Raw genomic sequence first — 27,671 nt, forward strand, 5'->3', positions numbered from 1 at the left:
CAACGGCTGTGGATAAGCTCAGGAATCCAATTGCTGGGGGCAGCTGCTGCGAGAAGGGATGGTCGTATGACGTAATAGGCATTGGGAAGCTGCGAAGTCACCGGACACCGCGAGCAGTTCGCGTCAGCGGAAGTCAAGATATGATGGAGCAAATTGACCCTCTTGAAGAGAAAGCTTCCGTGAGTTGCACGGCCCACCGTAGGCCACGTTACTTCGTTGACGGATTTGAAATCAAGATACAACAAAAAGGCTGTATTTCAGATAAGAGGCAGACGGGATACAAAGTAGTTCACTCCTCGATGTTGAGGGAATGTGCTCTGATTACCTAACCAGGCCAAGTAGAGGGGCCGTGCACCTAGTGGGGCCGAAAGTTTCCCCCGGAATTGTTATGGTCGCGTCAGACGCGTCGAGGCAATCCTTCCTCCCACACCCCACACGATTATCTGAGCATCGCGACCATCACTCTCATTTCCCCGGAATTCGACACGCATTCCGCCCTCAAGTACAGTCCCAGGACAGCGATTTACTGTGCAGAAACCATGCCTCGCCCAAAACGGTCGCGGGTCCCTTCAACCCAGGTCGCGAAAGCTCCGTCTCCAGCGCTAGAGGGCGTGGGAATTGGGGCGGCACCAACACAAACGATTGAAACTACAAAAGAAAGCTCGGAAATCAAGAAGACGCGCACGTCGCAACTCACGGATACTCACGCAGAACAGGCGGCTGCCTTGGAGGACTCGCGGCGCAGGCGAGATGCTGCAATGAACCGCTTGGACGATCTCACCTCGACATCCACCCCGGGCCCGGCTAACAGCCCTAGCCTCGGCCACAATGCGAGAGATGAAACAACTGCTCGGCAGCCCCGGTTGACTGACGTGTCTGGATTGGAATTGGATGATGACCTCTTTGGCAACCTCGACGATAGCCTGGACGACACCGATCATGGAATTGAGGAGACACGAACGGGTTATCGCTCGACTGATACTTCGTCATTTAGCGTCGGGATGTTCAGACGTCGGCCTAGGCAGTCGAGCGTTGCTGGCAGAGACGACGCGCCAATTCGACCGAGCAGCAGGGGCCAAATTACGCCAAGCATTAGCTCTACGCTCAACTTTGGCAACTTTAGGCGACGCGCGAGGGAGCCGAGTATTCTAGGGACAGGACGAAAGCGTCGCATGGCGCGATCTCAATCGAGGGCGTCACAGACGTCGCGGGCCTCCAGGGCTGCTAGCGTTGCAAATGACGGCGACGAATCTGGGCCGGACGGCGAATCAACCCCGCTCGACCGAACGAGGAGACAGACACAGGCGTTGCTTGCCGCCAATGGCTCGAGAGAGAACTCTCCCATCCCAGCATCCCGCAAGCGCAAATCCCTGGAAAGCCACGAGGATGGCCGCGAGAAACGTCCTGCCACCGGCGCCGATAGTGGTATGTCGGAACTGGAAGAGATCCACCAGTCGATCGAAATCGAAGTCGAGCGATCCCCAAGTCCACCACCGCGAGGTCGCGCACTAGAAAGGGAGCGGCCATCCACTCCCGCTCAGGAAGACGATCCGGACATGGCCCCCCCACTCAGCAGTTCTTCCGAGGGCGGTAGTCCTAGGGTTTGGCCGTCGATGGATACACTTGCCCACCGTACCTACACGCGTAAGCCGCCAACAAGGTCGATAAAGACACCAGAGCTGCGCAAGTCGTCCTCAGAACTCTCGTCACCACCGTCACTTACCCACTCGCCGAACTACGCCGCCCCAAGTAAAGCGCCTCCGACAAAGAAGAAGGCCGTCCCACCGCAAAAGAAAGTCACCACAGCCGACCTCACTTCTCTCCTTCCTCGCCGTCGAACCAAGGAATCGAATCGTAGCCGCAATTCGAACGATCCTTTCGATATAGACGCGTCAGAAGACGAACGCCACGACGAGGAGGATGTTTCTTACGTCAACACGCGGACTGCTATGCGCAAGAAAGCGCAGCGGCCTTTGGCCAAATCCACTTCCAATGGGAAGGGTAAAGCAGTTGAGACTAGTGCGACAAAGGGAAAGAAGCGCTCCGTTCGGACATACGGCGCGGCCAACGAGGATAAAGAGAATGACGAAGTTGAAAATGAAATTGTGGTTGCTAGTGGAGATGAAGCGGCAGTGGACGGCGGGCGAGAGGAAAGCGAGGAGACTCCAACCGAGGAAACCAGCCAGATGATGGTCGAACGGATTGGGGAGGAGCTGCAGAAGGCGGCGAAAAAGTTCAAGGAGGTGGATAAGTGGCAATTGTCGTTTGAGGAGGCCGCGCCGAGCTCATCACCTGGGCCGTTTGCAAGGTGAAGAAACAGACCCGGAGGAGTGATTTAGCCACCACTTGATTGCTTTTCGTATTAAATGATACCTTACAAGGAACGGGCTTTGGGTTTTGCGATTAAAGATTTTGCCGCAGCAACGAGACAAATGGATCACGGGCGATTTATGTCATGGACGAAGGGCTTGCACTGGGTATCAGCGTTTGCTTGGGTTAGGTTAGCCTTCTAGTATTTCTTAGCCTCGGGCAAATAGAGAGCTATCGCTTGTATTCGGCGAAGTCGCACGTCCCTAATCCGCCATGCCCCAAATTCTGGTTTGCAGCTATCGCATCTAGCTCCATGGCAGCAGGTCTATCATCACTTCCGAACCAGCCAGTGTCTTATGGTTGTCCCGCTAAACACACACTATCGAGGGAGTGGTCGACGACCGGGAGGAGATTAGCAACCTGGTTGGAATCTCGGAGCGCAACAGTGACGGCATCGGGCATCAACCCGCTCATGTAAAGACTCTGTTCTCCTGTCAGCACAAACGGTATTCAAAGAGAGGGAAAGGGCTGCTTACCCGCTTCACGTTCTCAAACCCGTCCTCCCGCGCCGTGTACTCTCGGATCACTTTCTCCTTCTCGAAATCCACGTACACCCTTGTATCCCTTACCCGCACCACCACGCCATCCAGCCGCATGTACAGCCGGCACAGTAGCAACATACGCTGCTCCATAACCCGTACTTTCACGCTCAATATACTGATCCCGTTGTCGTCCAGCTCGCTCTCGTACAACACCACCTCGTCGGCAAACAGAATAGGATCCCGCCTCTTCAACAACTCCAACGGTATCCCCTCCTCCTCTTGTCCTTCTTTCCTTTCCCCACCGGCACTCCTCAAACTCCTCCCATCCCCCGCTTTCACCTCATCCCCTCGATACGCCGCACTATAACTCCAGTCAAACGGCCGAACCACCTCACTAATCCCAGCACTCGTCTTCTCTCTCGAAGAACTCCATTCTTTCGCATATGCGACTCTCAACATCCCCGCCTCGCCCGTCTTATCCACTGTGTCCAGAGCCGGTTCCGCGCTGAAAGCGATGCGCCACCCCGTGCGTGGGTGTGTGATGGCAACGAGATTGTCACCGAATATCATCTCGGGGATGGGAATCTTCAGGCGCTCAGACATGGCGTCTATTGGGCCGGCTTTGAGGATGGGGAGCTTTCGGGAGGAAATGACGAAGGGGTGTTGGTTGTGTGTGCGCGTTGCGAGGTCGAGGTTGGAGGGAGAAGGGTATGGCTCGGCGGTGGGCGAGTCGGGAGGGGGGAGGGTTGGTGGTTCCATTGTGGATTGCGTGTGGTTGTCTTGATGGATTATTTGTGTGCCGCCGTTCGTGGACCTGAAAGGGAGCGCTGGGTTTCGTCAAGAGAGCAACGCCGATTGTACGTTGAAGGTTAGACAAGCCGACTGATCCAGGCATGGATCGCGTGTCCGTTTTAGGATTTGCACAATTTAAAAATCGTCGAATCAGGATGTTGAGTAATGGGATAGTTGTTTTGTCGTGTTCGAATTGTTTTGAGGCGTTCACGGAGAGATTGAGTTCAAGGCTCAAGATCGGGTTTGCAAGTTGGAGCTCTCGCAGCGGGCCGTTTCGCGGGGTAGTGGGGCACTGCTTGGAAGCTGCAGTTACATGGTACTTCTAGCATCACCCTCGAAGGTGGACACAGAAGTGACAACCCAGGAATTCAACACATCGTAATTCCCTACGTTGAACCTTCCCGACGGAATTATTTACGCCAGGGGTTGCCTCGTGCGGCAGGGTTCCTACCAGACGATGCGGAGATCGTCTGGCTAGGTTTTGTTATTGCAAGGACTAAGAAACTGTTTGTTTTTGATCTGTTAAGATACTATCCGCTCTGAAAGTGGAGCTCCACGCACTCGCAATCACCGCAGGGCCCAAAGCCACACCAACAAATTCCAGGCGGCTTTTCGAGATTCATTGAATTGAGACTCACATGGCAAGTTTTGCGCACGGCCCTCGCTGACTGGGGAGCGGAACCCATCGACAACGCAGAGATGTGGGGCACCCCAAGCCCAGCGGTTGCTAGGCAACGCCCAGTCCAATGATCGGTAAATAATCCGCCCCTTGAACTTGGGACATCCTGGACTTCCTCCATTCTTCATTGAAACTGGGGGCCGCCAAACGACATCCGCCTTTTTTCTTTCCCCCATTTGAACGCCACAAACTCGTTTCTCAAGTCATCCCGACCACGCCTTCGACTAACACCATCACTCACCATGGCTACCCGAGTCCTGGAGACTTGCTTTGACCGCTTGTCGGTCAACGATGAGAACAACACGGGCGAGACTGGACGGCTCTACCAAAAAACAAAAGTACGAAGAGAACAGGCATAACAGCGCATAATTTGCACAATGCATTGCTAACATCAACTGCTAGGCGACGGCAACTACAACACAGCTGCCCCATAGCTCTGCTCGCCCCAACCTCCTCAAAGTAGCGCTGCAGACACAGCATGCCAACACCGTCACCGCCACAGTCAACCTCCCATCACAAGCCGCGCAACGGAAGGGTGCTGCACCTCCAATCAACCCAGCCTCGCCTAAGAAAGACAAGGTCACATCGCAACCCAGCTCCCGGCCGTCTGAGGAAGATGGTCTTGAGCAGCGGACTTCATCCTCGTCATCGTCTTCCTTCAACGACCAGCCACTAGTACCTAAGCAGTTCCATCTTGGCATGTTCGAAATCGGGCGGCCGCTTGGCAAGGGAAAATTCGGTCGCGTGTACCTAGCGCGGGAGCGCACGACAGGCTTCATCTGCGCGCTCAAGGTGCTGTACAAGTCTGAGCTTCAACAGGGGACAGGCGTTGAGAAGCAAGTCCGTCGTGAAATTGAAATCCAAAGCAATCTGCGCCACCCCAACATCCTCAAGCTCTACGGACATTTCCACGACAGCAAGCGCATCTTCCTGATCCTCGAGTTCGCGGGCAAGGGTGAATTGTACAAGCACCTCCGGCGCGAGGGCCGGTTTCCGGAATGGAAGGCGGCGCAGTACATTGCGCAGATGGCCGCAGCACTGAAATATCTCCACCGCAAACACGTCATCCACCGGGACATCAAGCCGGAGAACATTCTCGTCGGCATCCACGGCGAGATCAAGATCTCGGACTTTGGCTGGAGCGTTCACGCCCCCAACAACCGTCGCAACACCCTCTGTGGCACCCTTGACTACCTGCCGCCTGAGATGATTAAGTCGGGTAGCAAGGACAACTGGTACAACGAGAAGGTTGACCTGTGGAGTCTCGGCGTGCTCATGTATGAGTTCCTCGTCGGCGAGGCGCCTTTTGAGGACACCCCCATCATGACGCATAAGCGTATTGCACGGGCTGATATGACCATCCCGGAATGGGTGAGCAAGGACGCCAAGGATTTGATCAAGAAGGTGTGTACATCCATCCATCCATGGCCTCTTTACGTATTGAAGTATGGTTCCTGACAGCTGTTGTTTAGCTTTTGGTTCTTGACCCTGAGAAGCGCCTGCCACTTGAGGAAGTCCAGAACCACCCCTGGATCATCAAACACTGCGTCAAGGGCGAGCGGGCGGCTAACCGGGAGAAGCCCGTAAAATGAGGAGCAGACTAGAAGTGAATGTGTGCAGATTATCGGAGTCGACAAGTTGGCGTTTTATGTCTTAGGTTTTACGGAGTTTGAGGATGTCTCTGCTGGTCGGGTCCACCGGAGATACGGGGTTTGTGGACTTTATAGCATAGCGGCGTCGCCTATTTGGCCATGTATGATTTTTGTTTTTTTGTCGTTTAATTAATCCCACGCCTTCAACAATGCGCTGGTTGAAGATCTGCAAGCAACGGGCAGGTTGCTCTTAGGTGGACAAGTTCGTTACTAGTGTACAGGCATTATTACATTTTACAATGTGGGAGAGGCTGAGGTTTACCCTTATCGTGTGTCTAAAACGGGTTTGCAGCGAGACAGAGAACACCTCAACGGTAGATCTCCTCAAACGGCCTCTTGTCCGTGAAGCACGAGTCCCACACCTCGTTGACCACCTTGGTCGCGTGCACATCGTCCCGGCACGCAGGCCGCGCCATGACCGACTGGATAGCCCGCATCCGCACGCAGTTTTGGAACTGTTGGGTCAGCGTCCAGTTGCCCCGCGTCATGGTCTCTCGCGTCCACCGGCACTCGCCGCTCAACATAGACGCGCGGATCTAAAGGAATCCAGCATTGGTTAGCTGCCGTCTGGAGTTTGCTTTTCTCTTTCATGTGTCCATCCCGAGAACATTCACACCGCTAGGCGCAGCAATAAACTCACCTCAGTACAAGCGGCGTGCTTCAGATTCCCACCCCCATGCCAATCCACCTTCCATCGCAAATGGTCCCACGCATGCACCATCTCATGCGCCAGCGTATCCTCCAAATGGCTCCGATCCCGCATCTCGTTCGCACAAATCAATATCCCATGATCCGGGCTAAACCCGCCACCCTGGCGCACCACGCGACCATCCTCAAAGATCCGCGCCGGACACCGTCGACACACCACATTTTCCTCGTCGAGCGTGCCGTTCAGTGCTGTGACCTTCTCGCGGAGGAACCGGATCACGGGCGAGTACTGGAAGAGGTAGGCGCGGTCGGCTTCGCAGCGGGCGCAGTCGCGCTCTTCGTTGGCACGGTATCGGTCTTCGCGGTAGTGCTCGACGCCTTCGCGGGTCACTTGGCCGGTGATGATTTTGAAGTAGTTCATCCACCATGTTAGGGAGGGGTCGTAACCGGTGCGGGCGGGGTCGTTTTTGAGGAATCGGGGGAGAGGAGGTTGGGAATCGGAGGATGGTGGTGATGGTGATGATGAAGGCTGTGGTGGTTGTGATGGGCTCGAGGAGACGTCTGGGGGGGAAGAAGGGGGTGAGGAGGAGGATGATGGTGGTTGTGAGGCGCCCATGATGAGCTCTGGCGGGGAGTCGATGTCGGGGGGTGTACCCTTTGCTGTGGGTTGCTGTCGCATCCGACGCGTGGGCTTCTCAGTAGCGATCGTCAGGAATTCGTGTGTCGTCGGGCCGAGGCGGTGAGTGGGCGTTGTCGTGGCGCTCCGGCACTTTTCGTCAACGTCGTTGAGATTATCCAAATTCTAAGAATGTTCAAGTTTATCGCGATCCGATCTGCAATGCCAAGGTGCTGTCTCCGACTCCACCCGTGTATTTCAATGCCCCACATATTGCTCTTTGCAGCTCACCGCGGTCGCCCACGCCCTTCTTGGGCAGTAAAACTTTAAAGAAGGGCGCGTTTGGCTTGGAACTGTTTTCGACCCCGGATTTATTTTTGGGCCCCTCCCGATGTCGGCCAATCGAACTGCTCGCAAGCTGCCCCAAAACTCCATCGGTCCTTGTTCCCGCCGTCACAGTGGTCCCACTGATCGGACGTGAGTTACCCTGGACTTGGGGCCAAAGAAGGCGAAAAAATTACAGCAAACCCCTGGAGCAAATACCCGAGGGCGGGCCGATGCTATATAATGGAAACGAGTTGTACTCTGTGTACGTGTAGGATGGAAATCCCGCAAACTAAATCGTCTTCTCTTTTTCTACAGTTTTTTTTGTGCTCATTGTTCTTGGTGTTGTGAGTTGTGACTCTTGCTGACCCCTGGGTGACGTCAAATCACAGCGATGAGAGGACCACGCCCACTTGGCGTAGTGATCAAGTTGGGTAAGTGAGGTTCAGGAAGAGACATGACGGAGTAAAATTTGGAGGCAGGGGCTTGGTGTAACTAATCAAGATATTACTCCTAGGGACGAGCTCCATCGTCGATGAGAAAACCCATGAGCCTCTCCTTTCCATCCTGACGTCAATAGTGGAAACGGCAGTAAAGCTGAGGAAGGATGGACACAAGGTCATTATCGTTTCGTCGGGCGCCATTGGTGTTGGGCTGCGTAGGATGGATGTCGAGAAGCGACCGAAGCACTTGTCGAAACTGCAGGTATATCCTCCTTTCGTGACAACTTCTAAACCACCAAGATGTGAATTCTACTAACATCTCAAAAATGAAGGCCCTTGCAGCCATCGGCCAATGCCGCCTGATGAGCCTTTGGGACAGCTTGTTTACTCATCTAAACCAACCCATCGCCCAGATTCTTCTGACGAGAAACGATATCGCCGATGTGAGTGGCCCTGATCCGCAGTAACTACTTTTTGTGGTCAACCACTTACACCAAGATAGAGGTCACGCTATCTCAACGCTCAGAGGACCATTAACGAGCTGCTGGACATGGGCGTCATCCCCATCGTCAACGAGAACGACACGCTGGCTGTGTCCGAAATCAAGTTTGGTGACAATGATACCCTTTCAGCCATCACGGCTGCCATGGTCCACGCCGACCTCCTTTTCCTCATGACCGACGTCGACTGCCTGTACGACAAGAACCCGCGCACCCATCAGGACGCTCACCCTATCGAGGTGGTCGAAGATATTGGGTCTCTAGTGGCGGATGGTGAGACCCCTTTGCATTGCAGTTCCTCCCCACAGGCCGGTCATTAACAATCTCTCCAGTGTCAAGCGCCGGCTCCTCTCTCGGCACAGGTGGCATGTCGACCAAAATCGTCGCCGCCCGTCTCGCCACATCAGCAGGCGTCACCACCGTAATCACCCGATCCTCCAACCCCGGCAACATCGTCAACATCGTCAAGCACATCCAGGCCAGCCGCTCCCCAGCCTCGCCCGCCTCAAGAGCCAGCACCCACACCCCCGGAACCCACGACAAGCTACCCCGAATCCAAAGCAGCGACGCCTTCTCCAAGATCCAATCCCACGCACATGTCGAGCCCGACCGCGCACCAACCCCTACGCCGAAATCCATCCCGCTCCACACCCGCTTCCTCCCTTCTCCGCATCCCGTACGGGACCGCTACTTCTGGATCCTGCACGGTCTGCGTCCCCACGGCACGCTGTATATCGACCAGGGCGCGTACAAAGCACTCGTGGGCAAAGCTGGTCTTCTTCCCGTAGGCGTGGTCGGAGTTGAGGGGAACTTTGCACAGCATGAGGCTGTGAGGCTCTGTGTGGTAGATCGGAAGAAAGGGAATGGCGGTGGGGTGAAGAAGGAAGGAGAGAACGGAACCAGTAGAGATGGAGAGGAGGAAGGTCCAGGAGGAGAGGTGGTCGGTTGGGAGGGCGAGCCGAGGGAGGTAGGACGCGCGCTGAGCAATTACTCGAGTACAGAGGTCGCGCGGATCAAGGGGAAGCAAAGTGCTGAGCTAGAAGGGATTCTGGGGTATGTGGATAGCGAGTATGTGGCGCAACGGGAGAGTATTAGCTTCTTTGATGTGAGGGAAAGCCGGTCGGCGACGCCGGTGAAGGAGATCATGGAGGGGAAGGGGATTGGGGGGTATGAGGGGGAGGGTGCGGTGCTGTGAGGAGTGGTTGGGTGAAGCGCGAAAATGGCATTTTCAGGGGACAAGGAAAGGGGGGTATGGTATGTGTGGGTTAGATGCGAATAGGGGTGACCCAATAGCTAGATAAAAATAGGCGTGATTTTCTGGTATCTTCAATCAAACATATGTACAGCTCTTGACTTGATCTCTCGAAAATCCCTGCCCCTGTTCGCATATGTAAAACACCTAGCCATAAACGCCTGACGCCGTCCGTCTGTTTTGTGGTAACCAAACCAGTAACTCGATCGTTTACCCCCCTTTACCCAGCAAACAAAGTGTCCTCGTCACGGAGATACTCTCCGCAATCCGCCTGCCGGAAACACACGATGCCCGTGGGATCCAACCGCCTCGCCTCGGTCGTACTCCTCGCAGTCTAACCATCATCGCTGTCAGCCGTGTCGCCATTTAAGACAAAGTCGGGCGGAAAACTTACCACACCAAACCCCAACGGCACATCCGACATGCTATAAATCACACATCCCTGGTGTTCGGGACAGTCCTCCGACCACCGCCCAACATGCGCCTTGACCACTGTTCATCCCAAGATTATCAGTTTCGTCCTGCATATCCCGAGTCTGCCCACATCTCCCGCCATCAACAAACATACCGTTGGACCCATACAAGAACGGCTGCGCCCCGTTATCCTTGACCCAAATCTTGTGACGAGCACCGGATGCGATGATGGGGAGCGCCGTGATATGCAGGCGGAACTTGCCCGACTTGGTCATCTTCCCCAAGCAGGTGCCGAGGCTGAGGAGGGCGTCGCGGCTGATGCTGGTGGCCAGGTTGGCGATGGAGAGCTTGACGTAGTATACCTATGGTCCCAAAAAGAGGCGTTAGTATTGTGTTCTTCGGATTGGCTTGTCGAGAGAGGGGCTGGGGGAAAGGCTCGGTGCTTTCTGGGTAAGGTGATGCGTACGCGGGAGTGGTTGAGTCGCATGACATAGCGGTCGCCGTCTTCGAGGGGCGCGATCAAGCTTTTGAGGTCGGACATGTAGTTGGCCAACTGCACGACAGTGTTAGCTAGTTTAGCTCCTGGGTTGCCTCGAGAATGTGGCCAAGTGGAGGATCGCAGAGGTTGTCGAGGAATGCTTGATGTACCTTGTCCAACACAGTCTTCATTTCTTCATCCGTTAATGGGCGCATCTTGATGGCTTCCAGAGGCTGGGCGCAATTGAATGGTGAGTTGGGGTCGGAATTGCTAGACAAGACGGCGGCGCGGGTGGTGAGTTGAGGGCCCTCGGCGGTTGTTATCGCGAGATAGAAAAAAAAAACAAGGTGAAGCTTATCGCAACCCCACACCGAGACATTCCTTGGTGACCCAATTTTACCCGCCTCACCGCGGTGAGTCTCTTCCCTGCCCTCCCACCCCAGGTTCGGAGCATGCATGAGCAAAATCTTGGTGGATCCCAACGCAAAGACACTCAAGGCCCGCTGGCCAAATGGTAAGGCGCCAGATTTCGGCTCTGGAGATTGTGCGTTCGAGCCGCACGTGGGTCGAGTTTACTTTTTCTTAATTTTTCCCACTTTGCTGCGAATCCCCGCCCAGACAGTAGGTACATACCTGCCCAGACAAGCGTGGCATTTCTCTTCCAGAGGCTTGTCACCCACCAACCGCCACCACGCAATTTGTATCTGCGGCTTTCCCGCTTTTGCATGAGCCGCAATTAATTAAGGTAACTCGCTTCACACAGCGTAGTTAGCTTCAAACGTCGATCTTCAACCTCCAATTCATACTTGGTGTTTTCCGTCATATTCCATACACCGAGTGTCCATTGTTTATTTCTGCTTCTTCCATCTTCCCGCCGATTGAGTTGCGGGCCCGGCCGATCAGTGGGCTAAGATAGGTCTCGAGGTCTTCTTGACTGGACAAAAATAGGACAAGCTGCAAATCACGGGAATCGCCTCCTCGCATGGGTGGGAGTCAAGACGACAACCGGGTTTTCGGGTCGCGGCGATACTTTCCCTTTTTGTGAACATTGCAACGTTGGTCAAAATACCCGGCTGCCTCCTTACTCTGGTCTCTTCCATCTTCCACATCTCGAACGTTCGCCCCCCAATATTGCGCAAGAAATACCACAGTAAATCCTGGAGGATGGAAGCAACGCGGGGTCGTTTTGCGTCCTTCTCCACGAGCATGCAACGTCCAGACACCCGCCAAGGCCCCCGTCCTGACAAACGCGGCGTTCCCTGTTCGCCGACAGACCCGACACCACCAGAAACTTTCAGAGATCCCAGACTCTCGGCGAGCGGCTTGGGCGTCTTGGGCGTCTTGGGGCGTCTTGACGGCGGGACCCTTCGGAGGGGACGTGCCGCATGGCTCGTTTCCGGAAAGGCTTCGGGATGCCGGGAGGGTCGAGACCCAAGCGTCCGGCTTGGTGATGGTTAGGTCATCCTCCAATTAAACCACGATGCCGACCTCCCGTTCAGGGCGTTCAGGGCGCCCCATCGCCTATCGCGCGCGCCTCACGGCACGGCCCAGCCAGCGCCCCTGTTCCTTCCGTACCTTGGCCGGGACTCCTTTCCGAGAATTCTGTCTTGATGTCTCGGCAGGGCCGCTAACGTTAAACTGAGAACCCACGCACCTGGTTTCTCCTTGTGTGTAGTGTATTCTCCCACGAACCGGGTTTGCATCTCTCTCCCCTGGCCTCCCCCACACCACCTCCAAGCCGTCTCGGGAATAGTGGAGGGCGGGCGTGCACGCGCAAGAAGAGTGATGTTTGGAATCGGATTCTTCTGCATCCTTCCCCAGGGACGAGCAGACTGTGTGTGTGTGAGTGAGGCGCGTCAACTTTTGAGCCCTTGCCGTCTTTGGGAGCGGCCGATCACCTCCCTTCCCTTTTGAGTTGGTTTCCTTTTTGAGTTGGTGATGAGGAGAACGGACGGGCCTAGGCACAAGCTTGTCCTCGTGGTCTTCGAACCAGAATAGCTTGAGGAGAAAAACGGTCTTGCCTGCTACCCGAATGCGTCGCTGGTGTTGCATCGAAACTCCGCGATGGCGGACGAGGTTGCCGCCGTTCCTACCATCGCACTGCGTTCACGCCGGAGATTTCACACTTTTCCCCTTGTCCTAACTTTGGCATTCCTCCACACCGGGGTGAAAGGGCGCCAATACCGCCAAGATGTGGAACCTGGAGAAAGGGAAAACGAAAAGGGAAAGTCAACCCCCCGCCCAGCCGCCATGGGGGCCCATGGCCGAGTGTGAAGTTTAAGAAGACGGCCATGCCCTCGTTTTGTGACCCGCGTGTAGGCCGGTAGAGTCGAGGTGAGCCAGTGTCGTTTGTCTACATTCTCAACACCATGAGGACCTCCTCTCGCATCGTCGGTGCCCTCACCGCGGCGGCAGCATGTGAGTGTTAGCGGCTAGGGGCCGTTGTGTGCCTTTGAAGAAGAAGCAGACTCGGATCGTAATTAACTAACATCTTTCTTCTCTGCGTTAGTCGTGCCGTCCGTGTTTGCCCAGAACAACGCCCCCAACACTTTCACGGACCCGGACTCGGGCATCGTCTTCAACTCCTGGGGCATTGCCGACGGCGGTGCTCAGACCCAGGGAGGGTTCACCTTCGGTGTGGCACTTCCCTCTGATGCTCTCACCAATGACGCTGAGGAGTTCATCGGGTACTTGGTATGTTTTGGTTTTCTTTGTTTTGGTTGCTTGAAACAACGATCTAATGCAACCCCTCAGCAATGCGCGAGGAAAAACGATGCAGGATGGTGTGGTGTCTCGCTGGGTGGTCCCATGACCAACTCCCTGCTCATCACCGCGTGGCCCACGGATGACACTGTCTACACCTCCCTCCGCTTCGCCACCGGCTACGCCATGCCGGACCCGTACACGGGCGACGCCGAGATCACCCAGATCTCGTCCAATATCAACTCCACCCACTTCACTCTTCTCTTCCGGTGCCAGAACTGCCTCTCATGGAGCCAAGACGGTGCTACCGGCCATGCCTCAACCACCGGCGGCGCTCTCGTCCTCGGCTGGGTCCAGGCCTTCCCCAACCCCGGCAACCCGACCTGCCCGGCCCAAATCACGCTCGAGCAGCACGACAACGGCATGGGCATCTGGGGCGCCCAGCTCGACTCCAAGGCCGCCAACCCGTCCTACACCGCGTGGGCTGCCCAGGCCACCAAGACCGTCACTGGCGAGTGCAGTGGCCCTACCGAGACATCTGTCGTCGGCGTCCCCGTCCCGTCCGGTGTCTCGTTTGACTACATCGTCGTGGGCGGTGGTGCGGGTGGTATCCCCGCTGCTGACAAGCTCAGCGAGTCCGGCAAGAAGGTGCTCCTCATCGAGAAGGGCTTTGCCTCGACTGCCGAGCACGGCGGTACCCTTGGCCCCGCGTGGCTCGCTGGCCAGGACCTGACCCGCTTCGACGTTCCCGGTCTGTGCAACGAGATCTGGGTCGACTCCAAGGGCATCGCCTGTGAGGACACCGACCAGATGGCCGGCTGTGTTCTCGGTGGCGGTACCGCTGTAAACGCCGGTCTGTGGTTCAAGTCGTACTCCCTCGACTGGGACTACCTATTCCCGACCGGCTGGAAGTACAAGGACATCCAGGCCGCCCTCAACCGCGTCATCACGCGCATTCCGGGCACCGATACCCCCTCGGTGGACGGCAAACGCTACTACCAACAGGGCTTCGACGTGCTCTCGAGCGGTCTGACGGCCGGCGGCTGGAAGAAGGTCACCGCCAACCAGTCCCCCGACAGCAAGAACCGCACCTTCTCCAACGCCCCCTTCATGTTCGCCAACGGTGAGCGTAACGGCCCGCTGGGTACCTACCTCGTCAGCGCCAAGAAGCGCAGCAACTTCAACCTCTGGCTCAACACCAGCGTGAAGCGCGTCATCCGCGATGGTGGCCACATCACCGGTGTCGAGGTTGAGCCCTTCCGTGATGGCGGCTACCAGGGTATCGTCCCTGTTACTGGTGTCACCGGCCGTGTCATCCTATCTTCGGGTACCTTTGGCAGTGCCAAGATCCTGCTTCGCAGTGGTATCGGTCCCAATGACCAGCTCCAGGTTGTCCAGGCTTCGGCCAAGGACGGCCCGACCATGATTGGCAACTCGTCTTGGATCAACCTGCCGGTTGGCTACAACCTGGATGATCACTGCAACGTGAGTATTTCAAGGACATTCCAGTTGTCTCAGACAGTTAGAACTTAGTACTAATCTCTCTTCCTCAAAAACAGACCGATACCGTCATCACTCACCCCAACGTCACCTTCTACGACTTCTACGCCGCCTGGGATAACCCGATCGCCTCCGATGAGAGCAGCTACCTCACCAAGCGCAGCGGTATCCTCGCTCAAGCCGCGCCCAACATCGGCCCTATGTAAGCCCCCCCCTCTTCCCCTCCCTACTCACCAGGCGATATGGTTATCACACGCAGTCCGCTAACCCAACCCCCACCAGGATCTGGGAAGAGATCAAAGGCGCCGACGGCATCGTGCGCCAACTCCAATGGACCGCCCGCGTCGAAGGCAGCTTCGACACCCCCAACGGCCAGGCCATGACCATCTCGCAGTACCTCGGCCGTGGCGCCACCTCCCGCGGCCGCATGACCATCACCCCGTCGCTGACGACTGTTGTCTCGGATGTGCCCTACCTCAAGGACCCCAATGACAAGGAGGCTGTCATCCAGGGTATTATTAACCTGCAGAAGGCCCTTAGCAACGTCAAGGGCTTGACTTGGGCTTATCCTAACGCGACGACCTCTGTTCGCGACTATGTTAACAACGTAAGCCTCCCCCTGTTCTCACCTGATGATCCATCGCAACATATAAACTAACCCCAGAAAAACAGATGGTCGTAGCAACAAGCAACCGCCGCGCCAACCACTGGATGGGCACCAACAAAATCGGCTCCGACGACGGCCGCAACGGCGGGTCCTCCGTCGTCGACCTCAACGCCCGCGTCTACGGCACCGACAACCTGTTCGTCATCGACGCCTCCATCTTCCCCGGTGTGCCCACCACCAACCCCACCGCATACATCGTCACCGCGTCCGAACACGCCACCTCCAAGATCTTGGCCCTGCCTGCTCTGTCGGCTGTGCCGAAGTGGGGACAGTGCGGTGGGAAGAATTACTCGGGGAGCTTTGTTTGTGCTGCTGGGTCGACTTGCCAGAGGCAGAATGATTACTACTACCAGTGCTTGTAGAGGGGGGGTGATAGAGGTATGAGGGAATAGTTGTGGGGGGTTTAAAGGGAGATGTTGAGTACATAAACAAACGGTATACACGTGTAAACCTCACCCTGTTTCATGTCCATAGTTTTTTTTTTTGATCAAATCGTACATATCTTTCAAACAAGACAACAAGCCATGTCTTAACGCGCCAGTCACCTGATGAGAAGTCACGCGAGAAACAATGAGAGCACAAGTGTTGGTACATTACAGAATTTTTAGCTAGCCCACATCCACCTCCATGTCAAGTAGATCTTACAAAACCGGCTTTTCTCATACGAATGAGAGATGGTGGCGAGCAAGACCGTAATAGACCGAGCCCCATACCGAACCGTACCACGTTTCCGCCCATGAAATCCGCCAAGATCAACCGAATTAACCTTGCTTCAGATCTGCTGAATGACTGTCCATGCCATCTAGCTCGGCCCTTCCGTCCGCTTGTTCCCTTCATCAGGGCATCCGTGTCCTGATAGGTCACGTAGAAAAGAAAGAATAAACGAAAACGAAAAAGGAAAGACAGAAAGTGATAACGGAATAGCGTACACAACGCCACACATAACCGGGGAGTCGGGAGTCAGAGAAATACCCCAAGGCGCCATCTTGGGCGCCCACCACCCATGTTGCTTCTGCTCCGTGTGGAAAGCAGACAGACCCAGTCATCTTGGAAGAAGAGAGTCCCGCCAATCTGAGCTCGGCGGTCGGTAGAACACTACTCTGCAACTAGTAGTCCAGCCCCACGCTATTCGGATCATACGAGCAGGTATGCTCGAAGACCACCTCATCCATCCAGATCGGCTGTCCCTTAGTCCACTTGCCACCGAAGACCTCACGGTGGACAGCCTCAAAGCGCACCAGCTCCACGCAATTGAACTTGTCCTCCAGGAGTTTCTTCATCCAGGTCGGATCATGGACATAAAAACCCTGCGCCATATCCCTTGTCTCAGCCTCTGTCAACGGCGAACACTTGCTCCGGACACGGTAACTGATAAAGACTTTATATGTCTGACGAGCACGGCTGGCGATCTTGCTTCGGTTGTACACCGGATCGTTATTGATGTCAACAAAGTCGTAGGCTGTCTCGGAAGAAAAACATCCCGACACGGTGGTAAGTAGCATGTCCAGGAGGGAGAAGCCGACCTTCCGGCGGCGGTGGACCGGGTGGACAACGACATGCGCTTGGGCCGTACCGCGGCTGCTGCCCGTGGCACTGCCGGCAAGGCCCGGCTTCCAGACGGAGAGGTAAGCAAAACCAATGACCTCGCCATATTCGTCACCTGGCTCGACCGGAACCTGCTTGAAGGGAGAATGGACGATGTGACCCCGCGTCGGGGCCTTGTCTCCTCGGGCTGAACCACGGACAGCGACGAGGAAGGGCAAGCCAACTTCTTTGGTGGTGTTGAAGATCTGAGTCATCTGCTCCTCGGTGAGATCCTGTGAGTCGAGCATCTGCGTGCCATTCTGCACCTCCCAATTGTAAATGCCCCAGATGGCTCCGATGTCGGATTGTTCTGCCGGGCGCAGAAAGGATGCAACCCGCGGAACATATCGATGATACTCGGGACGCTGAACAACGGGCTCTTCGATGACGGGCTCTTCGATGACGGGCAGGTTGACGACTCGGGGAGGGGGAGTTTCCACAACTCTTAAAAGCTGGTTAGGCTCGTTGCGAAAAGTGTGGTCTGAGTTCCGACCCCTCCGACGCCCAGGACCCTGAGTTGTGTAGTGAGTTTGCAGCAAGGTCGCCGTCCAGTTTTGGCGCCTTCGGTCCGTATTAGTATCGAGAGGCGTGGGGTTCGTCACCGATGTTGGCTGCTCCACTGGTGGTAAGAGCTCTCCAGTCAGCACGTCGATATCCTTGGTCCAATGCGGCTGTTCTCCTTTATCGAACGAGGCCACCACGTTGTTGGGAATGTCGTCCATCCATGCGCCAATGAAGGCACCAAGATATGCGTCCTCGAGAAATACTTCGTCGTTATCTCGTCCCGTTGGTCCGTCCCAATTGTACGTAGTCCAAGTTCCGTCATGTTGGCGGTGAATGTTGTGTTTCAACCCAATGTCATGGCGAACGTCCGCACTTTTCTTGTCGAGGGGTTCTCTAGCTTCGATGCCACTGTCGCTAATCTGAAATCCAGACCCAACGGACAGTTCGCTGGTCTCAGACCCAGGGAAGTTCATATCCGGGCGCGGCATCTTGTAGGTCCTAAGATCAGGCTCGATGCGGTCAAGGCAAATAGGCCGCGGGTTATTCCCAGATGGGGTGGCAACCGGCTTGTTATTCCTGCGTGCGCCAGCACCCCGATTGCGACGGCCACGGTTACCACCGCCACCCGTTTGCTGTTTATTGTCCCCATACCAATCCCTCAGAATATCATCGGGTATAGCGTGGCCAATAGGTGTGCCCTCTGGAACCGGGTCATCCCACCCCCACCCATTAGGCTTCGAGGGGAGATTTGACCGGCGATTTTCATCGCGCTGGGTTAGTGTAGGCGACTTAGTCTGCGTCTTGACAGGACCAAGCTTATCCATGGTGTAAGAGGACGGGTCAACAATGCCCTTTGCGATCCGTTGCGCTTCCCAGTACGTGAGGTCAGCAGGTCCGTTTCTAATTCTTCGCTGTTGCGCTGGTGGTGCCTCAGCTGAGTGATTCGGTTGGATTCCCGGAACCCAAGCCGGGGCCGCCGGGCTGTCCGTAAAAGCTTCTACTCGAGGCAACCTGTTGCCGTTCTTGGTCTGGCCACCCCGATTGGGGAATGACTGCTGTTTTTCAACTCCCTTTGGAGCCGAATCACCCGGTGTTGGAGAGTGATGAAATCCGATGGCCGAAAGGAACGCGCTTTGGACCTCTGTAGAGTCAAGGTCTAAGGTATTGCTGTGCTCCGCCTCTCCGGTTCTCATGTTGATGGCAGTCCGACTACCACAAGAAGGGGGTAGGACCTGTCGAACTAAATGGGTAGAACGAGAGCATAAGCGAATGTATTCCAAAGCATTCAGCCGTCTGTCTTACAGCGAAATTGGAAAAGAACTATACCAGCGTATTCGTATGTCAATACGGCATAATCTTATTGCGAATCTACAACATCATTAGTGAACGTAGACCATCTTTGGCTGAAATTGAATACTACCGACATACCTCGTCTGGATGTGAGCCGATGGCAGCAGTATACCTCAGATCTGGCCGCTTCCAGAGATCGGGATTGAAGGACTAGCTCGAGAAGGGAATGACAAACGGCGAAGAGGATACTCTCGAAGAATGTCCTTTGCCAGAAGAAGTCGCCGCAGCCAATGTCAAATTGCGCAGAGAAATGAGACGGGAAGCTGCAGCGAAGAAAAGGATGGAGAGGAAAAAATTCCCACTCCGGTCGATAAATGAGGCGCGTTTGCAGGATGCAATAAAATGAAGCCGGGTAGGCAGCGTGTGAGTGCGCGGGGAAGGATGAGGTATGGAAACGCTCAAAGTTGGGGGCAAACGAGTTGGAAGAAGAAAACAACGGGAAGCTGGGCACACAAACGGAACGGTATATATAAGGCTGCAAAGAAACCTAAGATTGGCCTGCTATGTTTCCCGGGCTTAAGGTTTTAACCTCACAGGATCGAAGCTGGGGAAGGAGCACCCCGAGGCGGACAGACCCACAGGTAGAACAACGCATCTGTGCCATCATGAAGCAATCAGTGCGAGTACCTCATGATGAAGTAGCTATGCCATGCAGGTACGTAATGTAGGGAACGTAGATTCATCAAATCAACCTTGCTGGATGTTGCCTGACCACCTAAGGTAGTCAATGTTCGACTTATATTACTTATTACGCGCAATCCGGTCGAAGTGCTTTTGAGAAAACGAGCCGCGAGCCTACCTTTCAAACACAGTTACAGAATCCAGGATGACGTGTGTGCTTCAAGATAAGCTTGAGATGCTATGACGATATTCGGGTTTCATGTCCGAGGTCTGGCCCAGAGATGTTCTAAGTATTACCGCAGCGAGCGGGTAGTTACTTCGGTATTCTTGCCCTCGTTGTTTAAAGCCACAAAATAGGTGGGAGTTTTAACAACAACATGCATTCCGAGGCATCACCCGCGATAGTATAAATAGGACAATATATCAGGTTGGAGAAATCAAGATTTTTTCGAGGCAGTTTGACCGAATCACTTACACCACTCAAACACAGACACAGATATGTTCTTGGGGGTGGTTACTTAACGTTGGCGATTGTCACGTGGGTCTCCGCTAACGCAGCGCTCGTCGCTACCTAAGTTTAGGCGTCCAAGTTGTTGCGACTTGCGCACGGAGCTAATTACGATTCTGGGAACCCTCGAAAGACAATTATGATATTTTATTGCTGGAGCCCTCGAGTACCACTTATGTGAGCTTTTGGTTTGCTCGAACTCGCCAGAAGCCTGAGGACCCCACCCCCGAGATGCTGTCCATTTTGCGCAAGGCGAGGCTCAAGGATAAGGAGCTCCGGATCCTCATGCTGTATGGCGGCTTCCACATCCTATTTTAAATTTACTATGTGCTCCAACGATATTGATGCTAATAGTCTCATAGTGGCCTTGACAATGCGGGAAAGACCACAATTGTAAAGAAGGTTATGAACGAAGATGTCAATACGGTCAGCCCCACACTCGGCTTCATTATCAAGACCATCGACTATGACGGGTATGTCTGAGCTGCCCAGTAACGTGTGATGTTACCTTCTAGTCAATATCTTTTAACACACTTTCATCTTCGCTTAGGTATAAGCTCAACATTTGTAAGTGGCCTTTTGGTCGGAGGAAGGCGCTGTTTTGTCTCCTCATGCTGAATAATGTCTTAGGGGATGTGGGTGGCCAGAAAACCCTCCGGTCATATTGGCGAAATTATTTCGAAAAGACAGATGCCTTGATTTGGGTTGTTGACGCTACGGATCGGCTGCGCATTGACGATTGCAGAGAAGAGCTGCATGGGCTTCTTCAAGAGGAGGTGGGCGTTCATCCCCATCTTAAAAGTCTCCTCTCTTTACTAACGGACGAACAGCGGCTTTCAGGGGCAAGTCTGCTGGTGTTTGCGAATAAGACCGACGTCACAGGATGTATGGCAGGCGAAGAGATGCGGAAGGTTGGTCTTTTCTTCCTCGAGCTCGGCTTATTCCCTGCTTCTCTCACTCACCAACCAATGTAGGCTCTGCGGCTTGACGAAATCCGCACGCATAGGTGGAACATTCTCCGGTGCAGTGCGATGACTGGGGAGAACCTTAAAGAAGGATTGGCCTGGGTTGTGGAAGACGCCAAGGCCCGCCTCTTTCTTTATTGACAAGGGTCTCGTTACTCGTTACTGGGGCATGAGCGAAGATGAGGTCTGAGAAAGACAAGAAGGTGGGGGCCGGATTGCTTGCGGGATTTGAGGACACTCGTGATTTTTTACAAGAACGCGGGCTCGCGAAAAGTGGATTGTTGACGTCGATAACTGACCAAGAATCTGGAAGCGGAACGTTGGCTGAGATGGTGTCAGGGGTCGGGGAAGTTGGGTGCTGATGGCCATTGTTACTGGGGCAATCTGAGCAGTATGTAAACAAAGATCATGGTGGGTCAACAAGTCAAGATGGTGGCGGATTGGGGCGAAGCAACCGAGGAAGCAGCATTCCTCGAGATGTTTTCGGAACGATGTGTATGGCCTCTTACGCGCGAAGCCGGGCCAACTTCTCGAGTAGCACAAAGCCTGGTCCGGAAACAGCATGAAACAAAGGCATTTTATTTCGAGGTCGCATCAATTCAGACAATGCCGGTGAAAGGGGGTGCACAAAGCCGCATTTCCATTTCTTCCATTTGTTTTTCTGAGACAGCTCGAACAGCACAGCTGACAGCGCTGTCAGGCGGAAATTTGGCTAATCAGGAGGCGTTAAGCTTGACGCCAGGGCCCCATTGATCTTGGCCTTCATCACGCGCAGCTGCGCAAACTCCGGTTGGCGGCTGTGGGCCCGGCTGGGCACATCAAACTGCCCCTCTGGGACTCTGCTTGTTAGGTCATCTCCAAGGATTCGGGATTTGTGAATGTTGACATTCCGCCAACCGAGCCAACCCTGGGATTTCCCAACACTCGTGTGCCCCGTGCTCCTGCCTCCCAATTAAATACCAGACCCGAACTGCATACTCCCGTTGTGTGTCATGTTGAAGACGTCGCCGCGGATACAGCCATGTCTGACGAAGTTTCCGACTTTTTGCGCTCAGTTGAGCTACTGAAGGAGAGGCGAGAAGAGGAAGATGAGGCCCGATCACGCGAGCTGGAGGAGAAGATTCTTCAGGAGAAACGGGAACGCCAGGCTCGCCGCGCAGGTACGTCAACCCTGACCTCACTCTCCTAGTGCCTCCCACCTCCGAAACTGGATCAAGGGGGAAAAAAAGACGGCGTACCTTCCTTACCAAACTGCACGAGCTTAAGGCCCCCGTCTCTTCTTCCTCTCTGAATTTTGGCCCTTTTGAACCCCTTTACAAAAAGCTGGAAACCTTTGGTCACTAGGGCAGCTTCAGGGCAACTAACCGGAACTTTTTGGTCCGCAAGGCCTAGTACTGACAAACTTCCTTCCCAGAACGCGCAAGATCAATCTCGCCGCAAAAGTCGTCACCCGCAAACACCCCCCCACCAACCGCAAATCGTGCTGGAGTCCTCCCGTCCACTGCCGACGGCACGAGCCTCGAATCACCCGTACTTGGGAGCTCTAGTAGCCCCAAGCCGCGCACTGCCGACCTCACGTCCGATATCATAAATACCCCGACTGCAACCGAGCCCTCGAGCTCCCCAACCAAAGAAAACGATTCTCCGTTCGATTCGGACACCAAAAGGAGCAGCGTGAATCCGGGTTCGCCTTCAATAGGCATGCCTGCACGATCTCCTTTGTCTTGGCAGAGGCGGCCGACCTCTCAAGCTTCCGATCGCCCCAAAAGCCGCCCCCTCTCTATGGTCGCCGCCGAGAATGCCGCCCGTACCGCCCCGAGCGGCACGGAAGCCGCCGAACCGTCAGTATCACGAGACCAGATTGCGTTAACTCTTGCCGGAAAGGACCCCTCGTGGTTTCGCCAAACTGCAGACCCTGGGCGGGGATCAGGTGCCTTCAGGAAGAATCAAATAGAAGATAAAGACACGGTGGATATGCCTACCCTGCGCACTCAGCTCCCCGGCATGACGCGAGAGTTGGCGCCGGAGCCCCCGAAAACAAGTACAACGGCCCGACCGGTCACGCCCACCAGCCCGTCCAACAAACTCAGCTCCGGATTTCCCTTGGCCGGTACCCCGCGTCTGGACCCGCCAGCCAGCGATGGTGCCCAGGAAGAAGACACGACCGCGAGCCACCGTCAGTCGATTACATCGCCAGGAGGTCGGACATCGCCCACGAGGCCGGTCTCGCCCACCAAGGGCATGGGAGGGTTTGTGCAGAGTGCCATGATGAAGCGGTCTGACAGTGTGAAGCGGTGGAGTGTCAACTCTCCCGCGGGCTTGCAACGAGTCGACTCCGTTCGATCCAATGCAAGCAATCTCGACGGCGCACAGCGGCCCACTACCCCGAAATCCACCACGCGCCCAAAAAGCATGCTTCGAGAATTCTCCGACGTATCCGTGTTTGCTGCAGGCGGGCAGGATGAGAAAGTAGTTGAGCAGCAAGAATCCCCAGCCCTGGATCGGCCATCCACGCCGACCGGGCCAAAGGCAAAAGAGGACACCGAGCAGAAACCGAGTTCACCCGTCAGTCCTTCCAAGACGATGGATACTCGGCGGTGGAGCCCGACAAAGAACTCAAGCTGGCTCGGTGCCGCCTTGAACAAACCCGAGTCTCCGAAAGCGAAGCCTGCCGCACCTGCGCCTGCGCAACCGGCGTGGATGGTCGAGCTGAACAAGACAAAGGCGCAGAAGGCAACCGCTGACTTGGCTCGCACCACCTCCCAGCCTAAGAAGACCGAGGTCAAAACTGGTGGACTTATGAGGTCCACTCCCATGGGTGCAAGCCTGAAGCCTAGCGTGTTAGGTGGCTTTCCCGTCGTGCCCCCGATTTCGACCGCAGACAAACAACCTGTTGATGCTTTTCGCGGGAATCTCCGTCGAGCATCCCCGACGGCTGAGGACCCCAGCGAGTCCCAAGGGGACCCGGCCGCGGTTGCTAAACCTCAGCCGGAAGCCCCTGCAACGAAAGATTTCCGCGCCAACCTCAAGCCCCGGGCTCCTCCACCTGGGCCCAAACCTGAGGGCTCTGCCGATGAGCTGAAGAACGTTGTCGGAAGCCTGCGGCGGACGAAGACCCAGAACTACGTGGCACCGGATGAGTTAAAGGATAATATCCTTCGCGGGAAAGCAGCACTGAATCTTACAGGCGGACCTAAGAAGACGGAGAGGAAGGACGAGTTTAAGGAGGCCATTTTGAAAAAGAAGGACGACTTCAAGAAGGCACAAGAGGAAGGTCGGGGTATAACCCGGGAGCCGAGCTCAGCGAGTGAGAAGAGTGTTCCTGAGGGGATTGCAAAGAAGCTGCAGTTGCAGCGGACGGGGACGTTTTCTAAGCAAACTTCGGCTACTCCTGACTTGCCTCCAGAGAGTCCTGCGGTCTCCCTCTCAAACCGGTCTAGCCATACTTCCACTCGCTCTCGGCATGATATTCCCACCTTGGCATCTCGTGAGGCCACCAGCGAGGCCATCACGAACCCAGCCCCGCCGATCGCGCCCCAGAAAACAGGAGACGCCCCAAGTCTAACGGGAGGTAAAATTGGCGGGTTGGCGAATCGTTTCAACCCAGCGTTGGCCAGTCTCATTGCGAGAGGGCCTCCAGGCGCGGCTGTGGGGCCGAAATCGTCGGCATCGACGCCTGCTTCTGATGCGCAAGGAACAACATCCACCGAGCCCCCCGCGCCGGGGCCGCAGCTGACTCACATGACGAAGAACCGAGCCCGTGGTCCTAAGAGAAAGGCTCCAACTTCTGTCGCGGCGTCCGTTGCGCAGCCCAAGGAAGAACCTGTCCGAGCTGCTGCCGAACCCGAAAGGAAATCAGCCTTCTCGCCCCCGGAGCCAAAGAAGATGACGGCATTCCCACCACTCGACCAGGCCGAGCGTATTCCTTCTCCCAAGATGGAGCAGACACCAGTCTCTGCAAAATCTGAGGCACCCGTGGTTTCTCCTAAGCCGGAGAAATTCACCACCCCCGCTTCTGGGACCATGTCGTTGGCGGAACGCCGGAAGTCGCTGATGCAAAACATAGCGAAGCCTACAAGCGAGGTAATCTCTCTAGTGGATTCATCCCGGCATATGCCTAAGGAGGAGCCGAAGCCTGTTGGGGAGCCTATCGCTATTATTGAGTCTACTCCGGCCCCTATCAAGACCCGTGCTCGTTCGCCAACCAAGGTGCATGAACAAGTAGCTGCTCTGGCTGCTTTGACCGGACAGTCACCCAACCTCGCCGAACCAAGCCCCGAGATTGTTTCCCAGCCGTCGTCGCCCAAGAAGCTGGATATGAAACGGATGTCGAGGTTCATGGATGAAACGGCTCCCGAGAGCCCGGCAGTCGAACCCGTCAAGTCGCGGCCATCTTCTCCCGTCAAAGATCGATCCGACTCCGTTTCGGGGCGCCCCACGTCTCTCGTTCGGGAGCGTACCAAGTCTATTACAGGACGGCCAGTCTCTCTTGCTAGAGAGCGTGCCGAGTCAATTACAGGGCGGCCGATATCGTTGGTTAGGGACCGCGCCGACTCCTTTAGGTCAAGATCGTCGTCCCCAGTCAAGGAACGTTTTCCTGGGCTAGACAAACCCTCCTTGAAGCAACAACAAGGGAATGAGCCAGTCGATTTGAAGCCTGCGCTTCCCGTTAAAACTGGTCCCTCGTCGTTTGGGGGCACCGGCCTGGGACTGACACAGCCGGTCGTAGCCCCCACACCAAATATCCCACAGCCTCAAGAGGCGGAACAACCGCCAGCTCTCCCCCCGAAAACGTCGCGACCGCTCCCGGCACCTCCCCCGGTGACCTCGCCTCCCCCATTGACATCTCCGCGTATCCAATCCCCCACACGGTCGCCGGGCAAACAGGCCGCAGAAGCATCCAGGGATATTGGCGGATTTTTCGGCCCTGATCGGCCCAAGCGCAAGTACACGGCTGATGCGGCCGATATCCTCATGAATCGGCCTGCCTCAACGGCCAGGGTCCAGTCACAGCGCGCTCAGCTTATCCAGCTCACCTCAGAGGGCAAGAAGATCCCTGTGCCATCACACTACGAACGAGTGCTGTTCGAGCGGGAGATGTATCTCTGCCCGCATACATATCTCGATCCAACGGGTAGGAAGGTGAACGAGGTATACTTTTGGGCGGGTGATGAGGTGCCCGAGTCGCAGATCGACGACGCCCACTTATTCGCCGCGCGTGAGGCCCGGGCTCTTGGCGGCAGGCTGGTGAAGCTCACGCAGGGCAAGGAAACGTCCGGATTTCTACAGGCACTGGGCGGTATCATCATTGTCCGCCGGGGCTCAAGTAACAAGTACGATTCACTGGCACCCAATATGCTCTGCGGTCGGCGGTACCTAGGCCAGGTCGCCTTTGACGAGGTCGATTTCTCCCCGCTGAGCCTGTGCTCCGGTTTCCCGTATCTCATCACGCAACAGGGGAAATGCTATCTCTGGAAGGGTAAAGGTAGCGACGTGGAAGAACTGGGATGTGCCCGGCTCGTGGGCATGGATTTGGCGCTCATGGGGGAGTTGCTCGAGGTCGAGGAGGGCAAGGAGTCGGCGAGTTTCTGGCAAATTTTCGGCGGCAGCACACGGCCAAGCTCCGCAGACCACTGGCGGCTCAAGCCGAACTATGACAAATACTGCGGCAGGTTGTTTTGCGCCAGCTCAACCGACAAGCACCAGGTAAATCATCAGTCAACCTTCTTCAACTAAACCCATACCAGCCGCGGCATATACTAACCCGCACCCCTTTTCAGATCACCGAAATCTCCCCATTCTCCCAGAGTGACCTTCACCCTTCGCACATCTACGTCCTCGACGCCTTCTTCGAGCTCTACATCATTGTCGGCGCCCGCTCTCAACACCAGTATGCCGCCTTCCGCAACGCTCTCGATTTCGTTTCAGAATATTCGATCCATGCTGCTACCATGGAGGACCGTCCGTTTATGCCTACCGCGCACGTTGTGCTGGGGGGAATCCCGCGGGATTTGAAGAGTGTGTTCCGGAAGTGGAAGGATGGGAACAGCCCGACGATGATTATGCCTGTTAGCGGTGGGAGTGGAGGTGCCAATGGTAGCGGTAGTGGGACATCAAGTCCGTTGAAGAGGGCGCGGAGTTTGCGGGTCGTGCCGTTGGCGCATGCGTTGCAGGCTTTTGCGGATTGAAGTTGAAGAAAGCGTTGAGGGGAAAAAAGGGAGCAAAGCTCTCTCGTCAGATATGATTGTCAATGGTGTTGGCCGTTGGTACGGCTATTTGTTGGCTTGATGTCGTCATCATATGGGCGCTGTTTTCTGTTACAAGATCGCAAGCATCTTTGTCTTGTTACTACCGTGTAGGCTGCATTGTTGGCGGGGTGTCGGTTGGTTGATTCGTACTGTATTGTATAGGTGGCAGGCAGACTCATTGTAGATGGGCCGTGGTTCGGTCATTGCAGGACTCGCGTCTGCATAGGCGTTGAAAAGGATGAAATTAACCTTTACCTTTAATCATCTTTTAAATCCATGTGAAACGGCATTGTGTGGCAGCTAAGTTTACTTATCCTTCCACTCTTGGCACGATTCATCTTCACAAGCCCCTTCATAGAAAGGTCCATCAT

The 27,671-nt window shown here is 55.4% G+C and overlaps 10 protein-coding genes and 1 non-coding gene across 11 annotated transcripts; 7 read left to right on the forward strand and 4 right to left on the reverse strand.

Moving 5' to 3' along the window:
* Positions 1–539: 539 nt before the first annotated feature.
* On the forward strand, positions 540–2,312 carry C8A04DRAFT_37105 (uncharacterized protein; the record flags this gene model as incomplete). Its single annotated transcript, XM_062783771.1, has 1 exon — positions 540–2,312. The coding sequence occupies one exon, from the start codon at positions 540–542 to the stop codon at positions 2,310–2,312; it is 1,773 nt and encodes a 590-aa protein (XP_062637248.1).
* A 352-nt stretch (positions 2,313–2,664) lies between these two features.
* C8A04DRAFT_28449 (TIP41-like family-domain-containing protein) lies at positions 2,665–3,611 on the reverse strand (the record flags this gene model as incomplete). Its single annotated transcript, XM_062780645.1, has 2 exons — positions 2,665–2,793; positions 2,847–3,611. The coding sequence occupies 2 exons, from the start codon at positions 3,609–3,611 to the stop codon at positions 2,665–2,667; spliced, it is 894 nt and encodes a 297-aa protein (XP_062637249.1).
* A 954-nt stretch (positions 3,612–4,565) lies between these two features.
* C8A04DRAFT_37107 (kinase-like domain-containing protein) lies at positions 4,566–5,915 on the forward strand (the record flags this gene model as incomplete). Its single annotated transcript, XM_062783772.1, has 3 exons — positions 4,566–4,661; positions 4,726–5,727; positions 5,796–5,915. 3 exons carry the CDS (start codon positions 4,566–4,568, stop codon positions 5,913–5,915), a joined length of 1,218 nt encoding a protein of 405 aa, XP_062637250.1.
* Positions 5,916–6,283: 368 nt separating this feature from the next.
* C8A04DRAFT_12000 (mitochondrial inner membrane protease) lies at positions 6,284–7,239 on the reverse strand (the record flags this gene model as incomplete). Its single annotated transcript, XM_062777177.1, has 2 exons — positions 6,284–6,511; positions 6,616–7,239. 2 exons carry the CDS (start codon positions 7,237–7,239, stop codon positions 6,284–6,286), a joined length of 852 nt encoding a protein of 283 aa, XP_062637251.1.
* A 718-nt stretch (positions 7,240–7,957) lies between these two features.
* C8A04DRAFT_28452 (Aspartate/glutamate/uridylate kinase) lies at positions 7,958–9,701 on the forward strand (the record flags this gene model as incomplete). The annotated part of the gene is made up of 5 exons (XM_062780646.1): positions 7,958–7,997; positions 8,081–8,268; positions 8,339–8,449; positions 8,509–8,779; positions 8,839–9,701. 5 exons carry the CDS (start codon positions 7,958–7,960, stop codon positions 9,699–9,701), a joined length of 1,473 nt encoding a protein of 490 aa, XP_062637252.1.
* A 277-nt stretch (positions 9,702–9,978) lies between these two features.
* On the reverse strand, positions 9,979–10,865 carry C8A04DRAFT_11944 (uncharacterized protein; the record flags this gene model as incomplete). The annotated part of the gene is made up of 5 exons (XM_062777157.1): positions 9,979–10,092; positions 10,153–10,250; positions 10,327–10,534; positions 10,639–10,725; positions 10,821–10,865. The coding sequence occupies 5 exons, from the start codon at positions 10,863–10,865 to the stop codon at positions 9,979–9,981; spliced, it is 552 nt and encodes a 183-aa protein (XP_062637253.1).
* Positions 10,866–11,147: 282 nt separating this feature from the next.
* Positions 11,148–11,219, forward strand: C8A04DRAFT_t68. Its single transcript has one exon. It is a non-coding gene; the product is annotated as a tRNA-Arg (tRNA).
* A 1,800-nt stretch (positions 11,220–13,019) lies between these two features.
* Positions 13,020–15,882, forward strand: C8A04DRAFT_37111 (cellobiose dehydrogenase; the record flags this gene model as incomplete). Its single annotated transcript, XM_062783773.1, has 6 exons — positions 13,020–13,068; positions 13,160–13,344; positions 13,405–14,838; positions 14,913–15,055; positions 15,136–15,460; positions 15,526–15,882. The coding sequence occupies 6 exons, from the start codon at positions 13,020–13,022 to the stop codon at positions 15,880–15,882; spliced, it is 2,493 nt and encodes an 830-aa protein (XP_062637254.1).
* Positions 15,883–16,626: 744 nt separating this feature from the next.
* C8A04DRAFT_37112 (uncharacterized protein) lies at positions 16,627–18,801 on the reverse strand (the record flags this gene model as incomplete). Its single annotated transcript, XM_062783774.1, has 1 exon — positions 16,627–18,801. The coding sequence occupies one exon, from the start codon at positions 18,799–18,801 to the stop codon at positions 16,627–16,629; it is 2,175 nt and encodes a 724-aa protein (XP_062637255.1).
* Positions 18,802–20,318: 1,517 nt separating this feature from the next.
* Positions 20,319–21,193, forward strand: C8A04DRAFT_28456 (ADP-ribosylation factor family-domain-containing protein; the record flags this gene model as incomplete). Its single annotated transcript, XM_062780647.1, has 6 exons — positions 20,319–20,377; positions 20,450–20,560; positions 20,638–20,654; positions 20,718–20,863; positions 20,918–20,998; positions 21,062–21,193. The coding sequence occupies 6 exons, from the start codon at positions 20,319–20,321 to the stop codon at positions 21,191–21,193; spliced, it is 546 nt and encodes a 181-aa protein (XP_062637256.1).
* An 880-nt stretch (positions 21,194–22,073) lies between these two features.
* Positions 22,074–27,240, forward strand: C8A04DRAFT_12017 (uncharacterized protein; the record flags this gene model as incomplete). The annotated part of the gene is made up of 4 exons (XM_062777184.1): positions 22,074–22,212; positions 22,467–25,873; positions 26,060–26,758; positions 26,860–27,240. The coding sequence occupies 4 exons, from the start codon at positions 22,074–22,076 to the stop codon at positions 27,238–27,240; spliced, it is 4,626 nt and encodes a 1,541-aa protein (XP_062637257.1).
* Positions 27,241–27,671: the final 431 nt, after the last annotated feature.

Source organism: Dichotomopilus funicola, assembly GCF_033296635.1.
Source record: "Dichotomopilus funicola strain CBS 141.50 unplaced genomic scaffold C8A04scaffold_29, whole genome shotgun sequence".
In the NCBI taxonomy this organism is placed as follows: Eukaryota; Fungi; Ascomycota; class Sordariomycetes; order Sordariales; family Chaetomiaceae; genus Dichotomopilus; species Dichotomopilus funicola.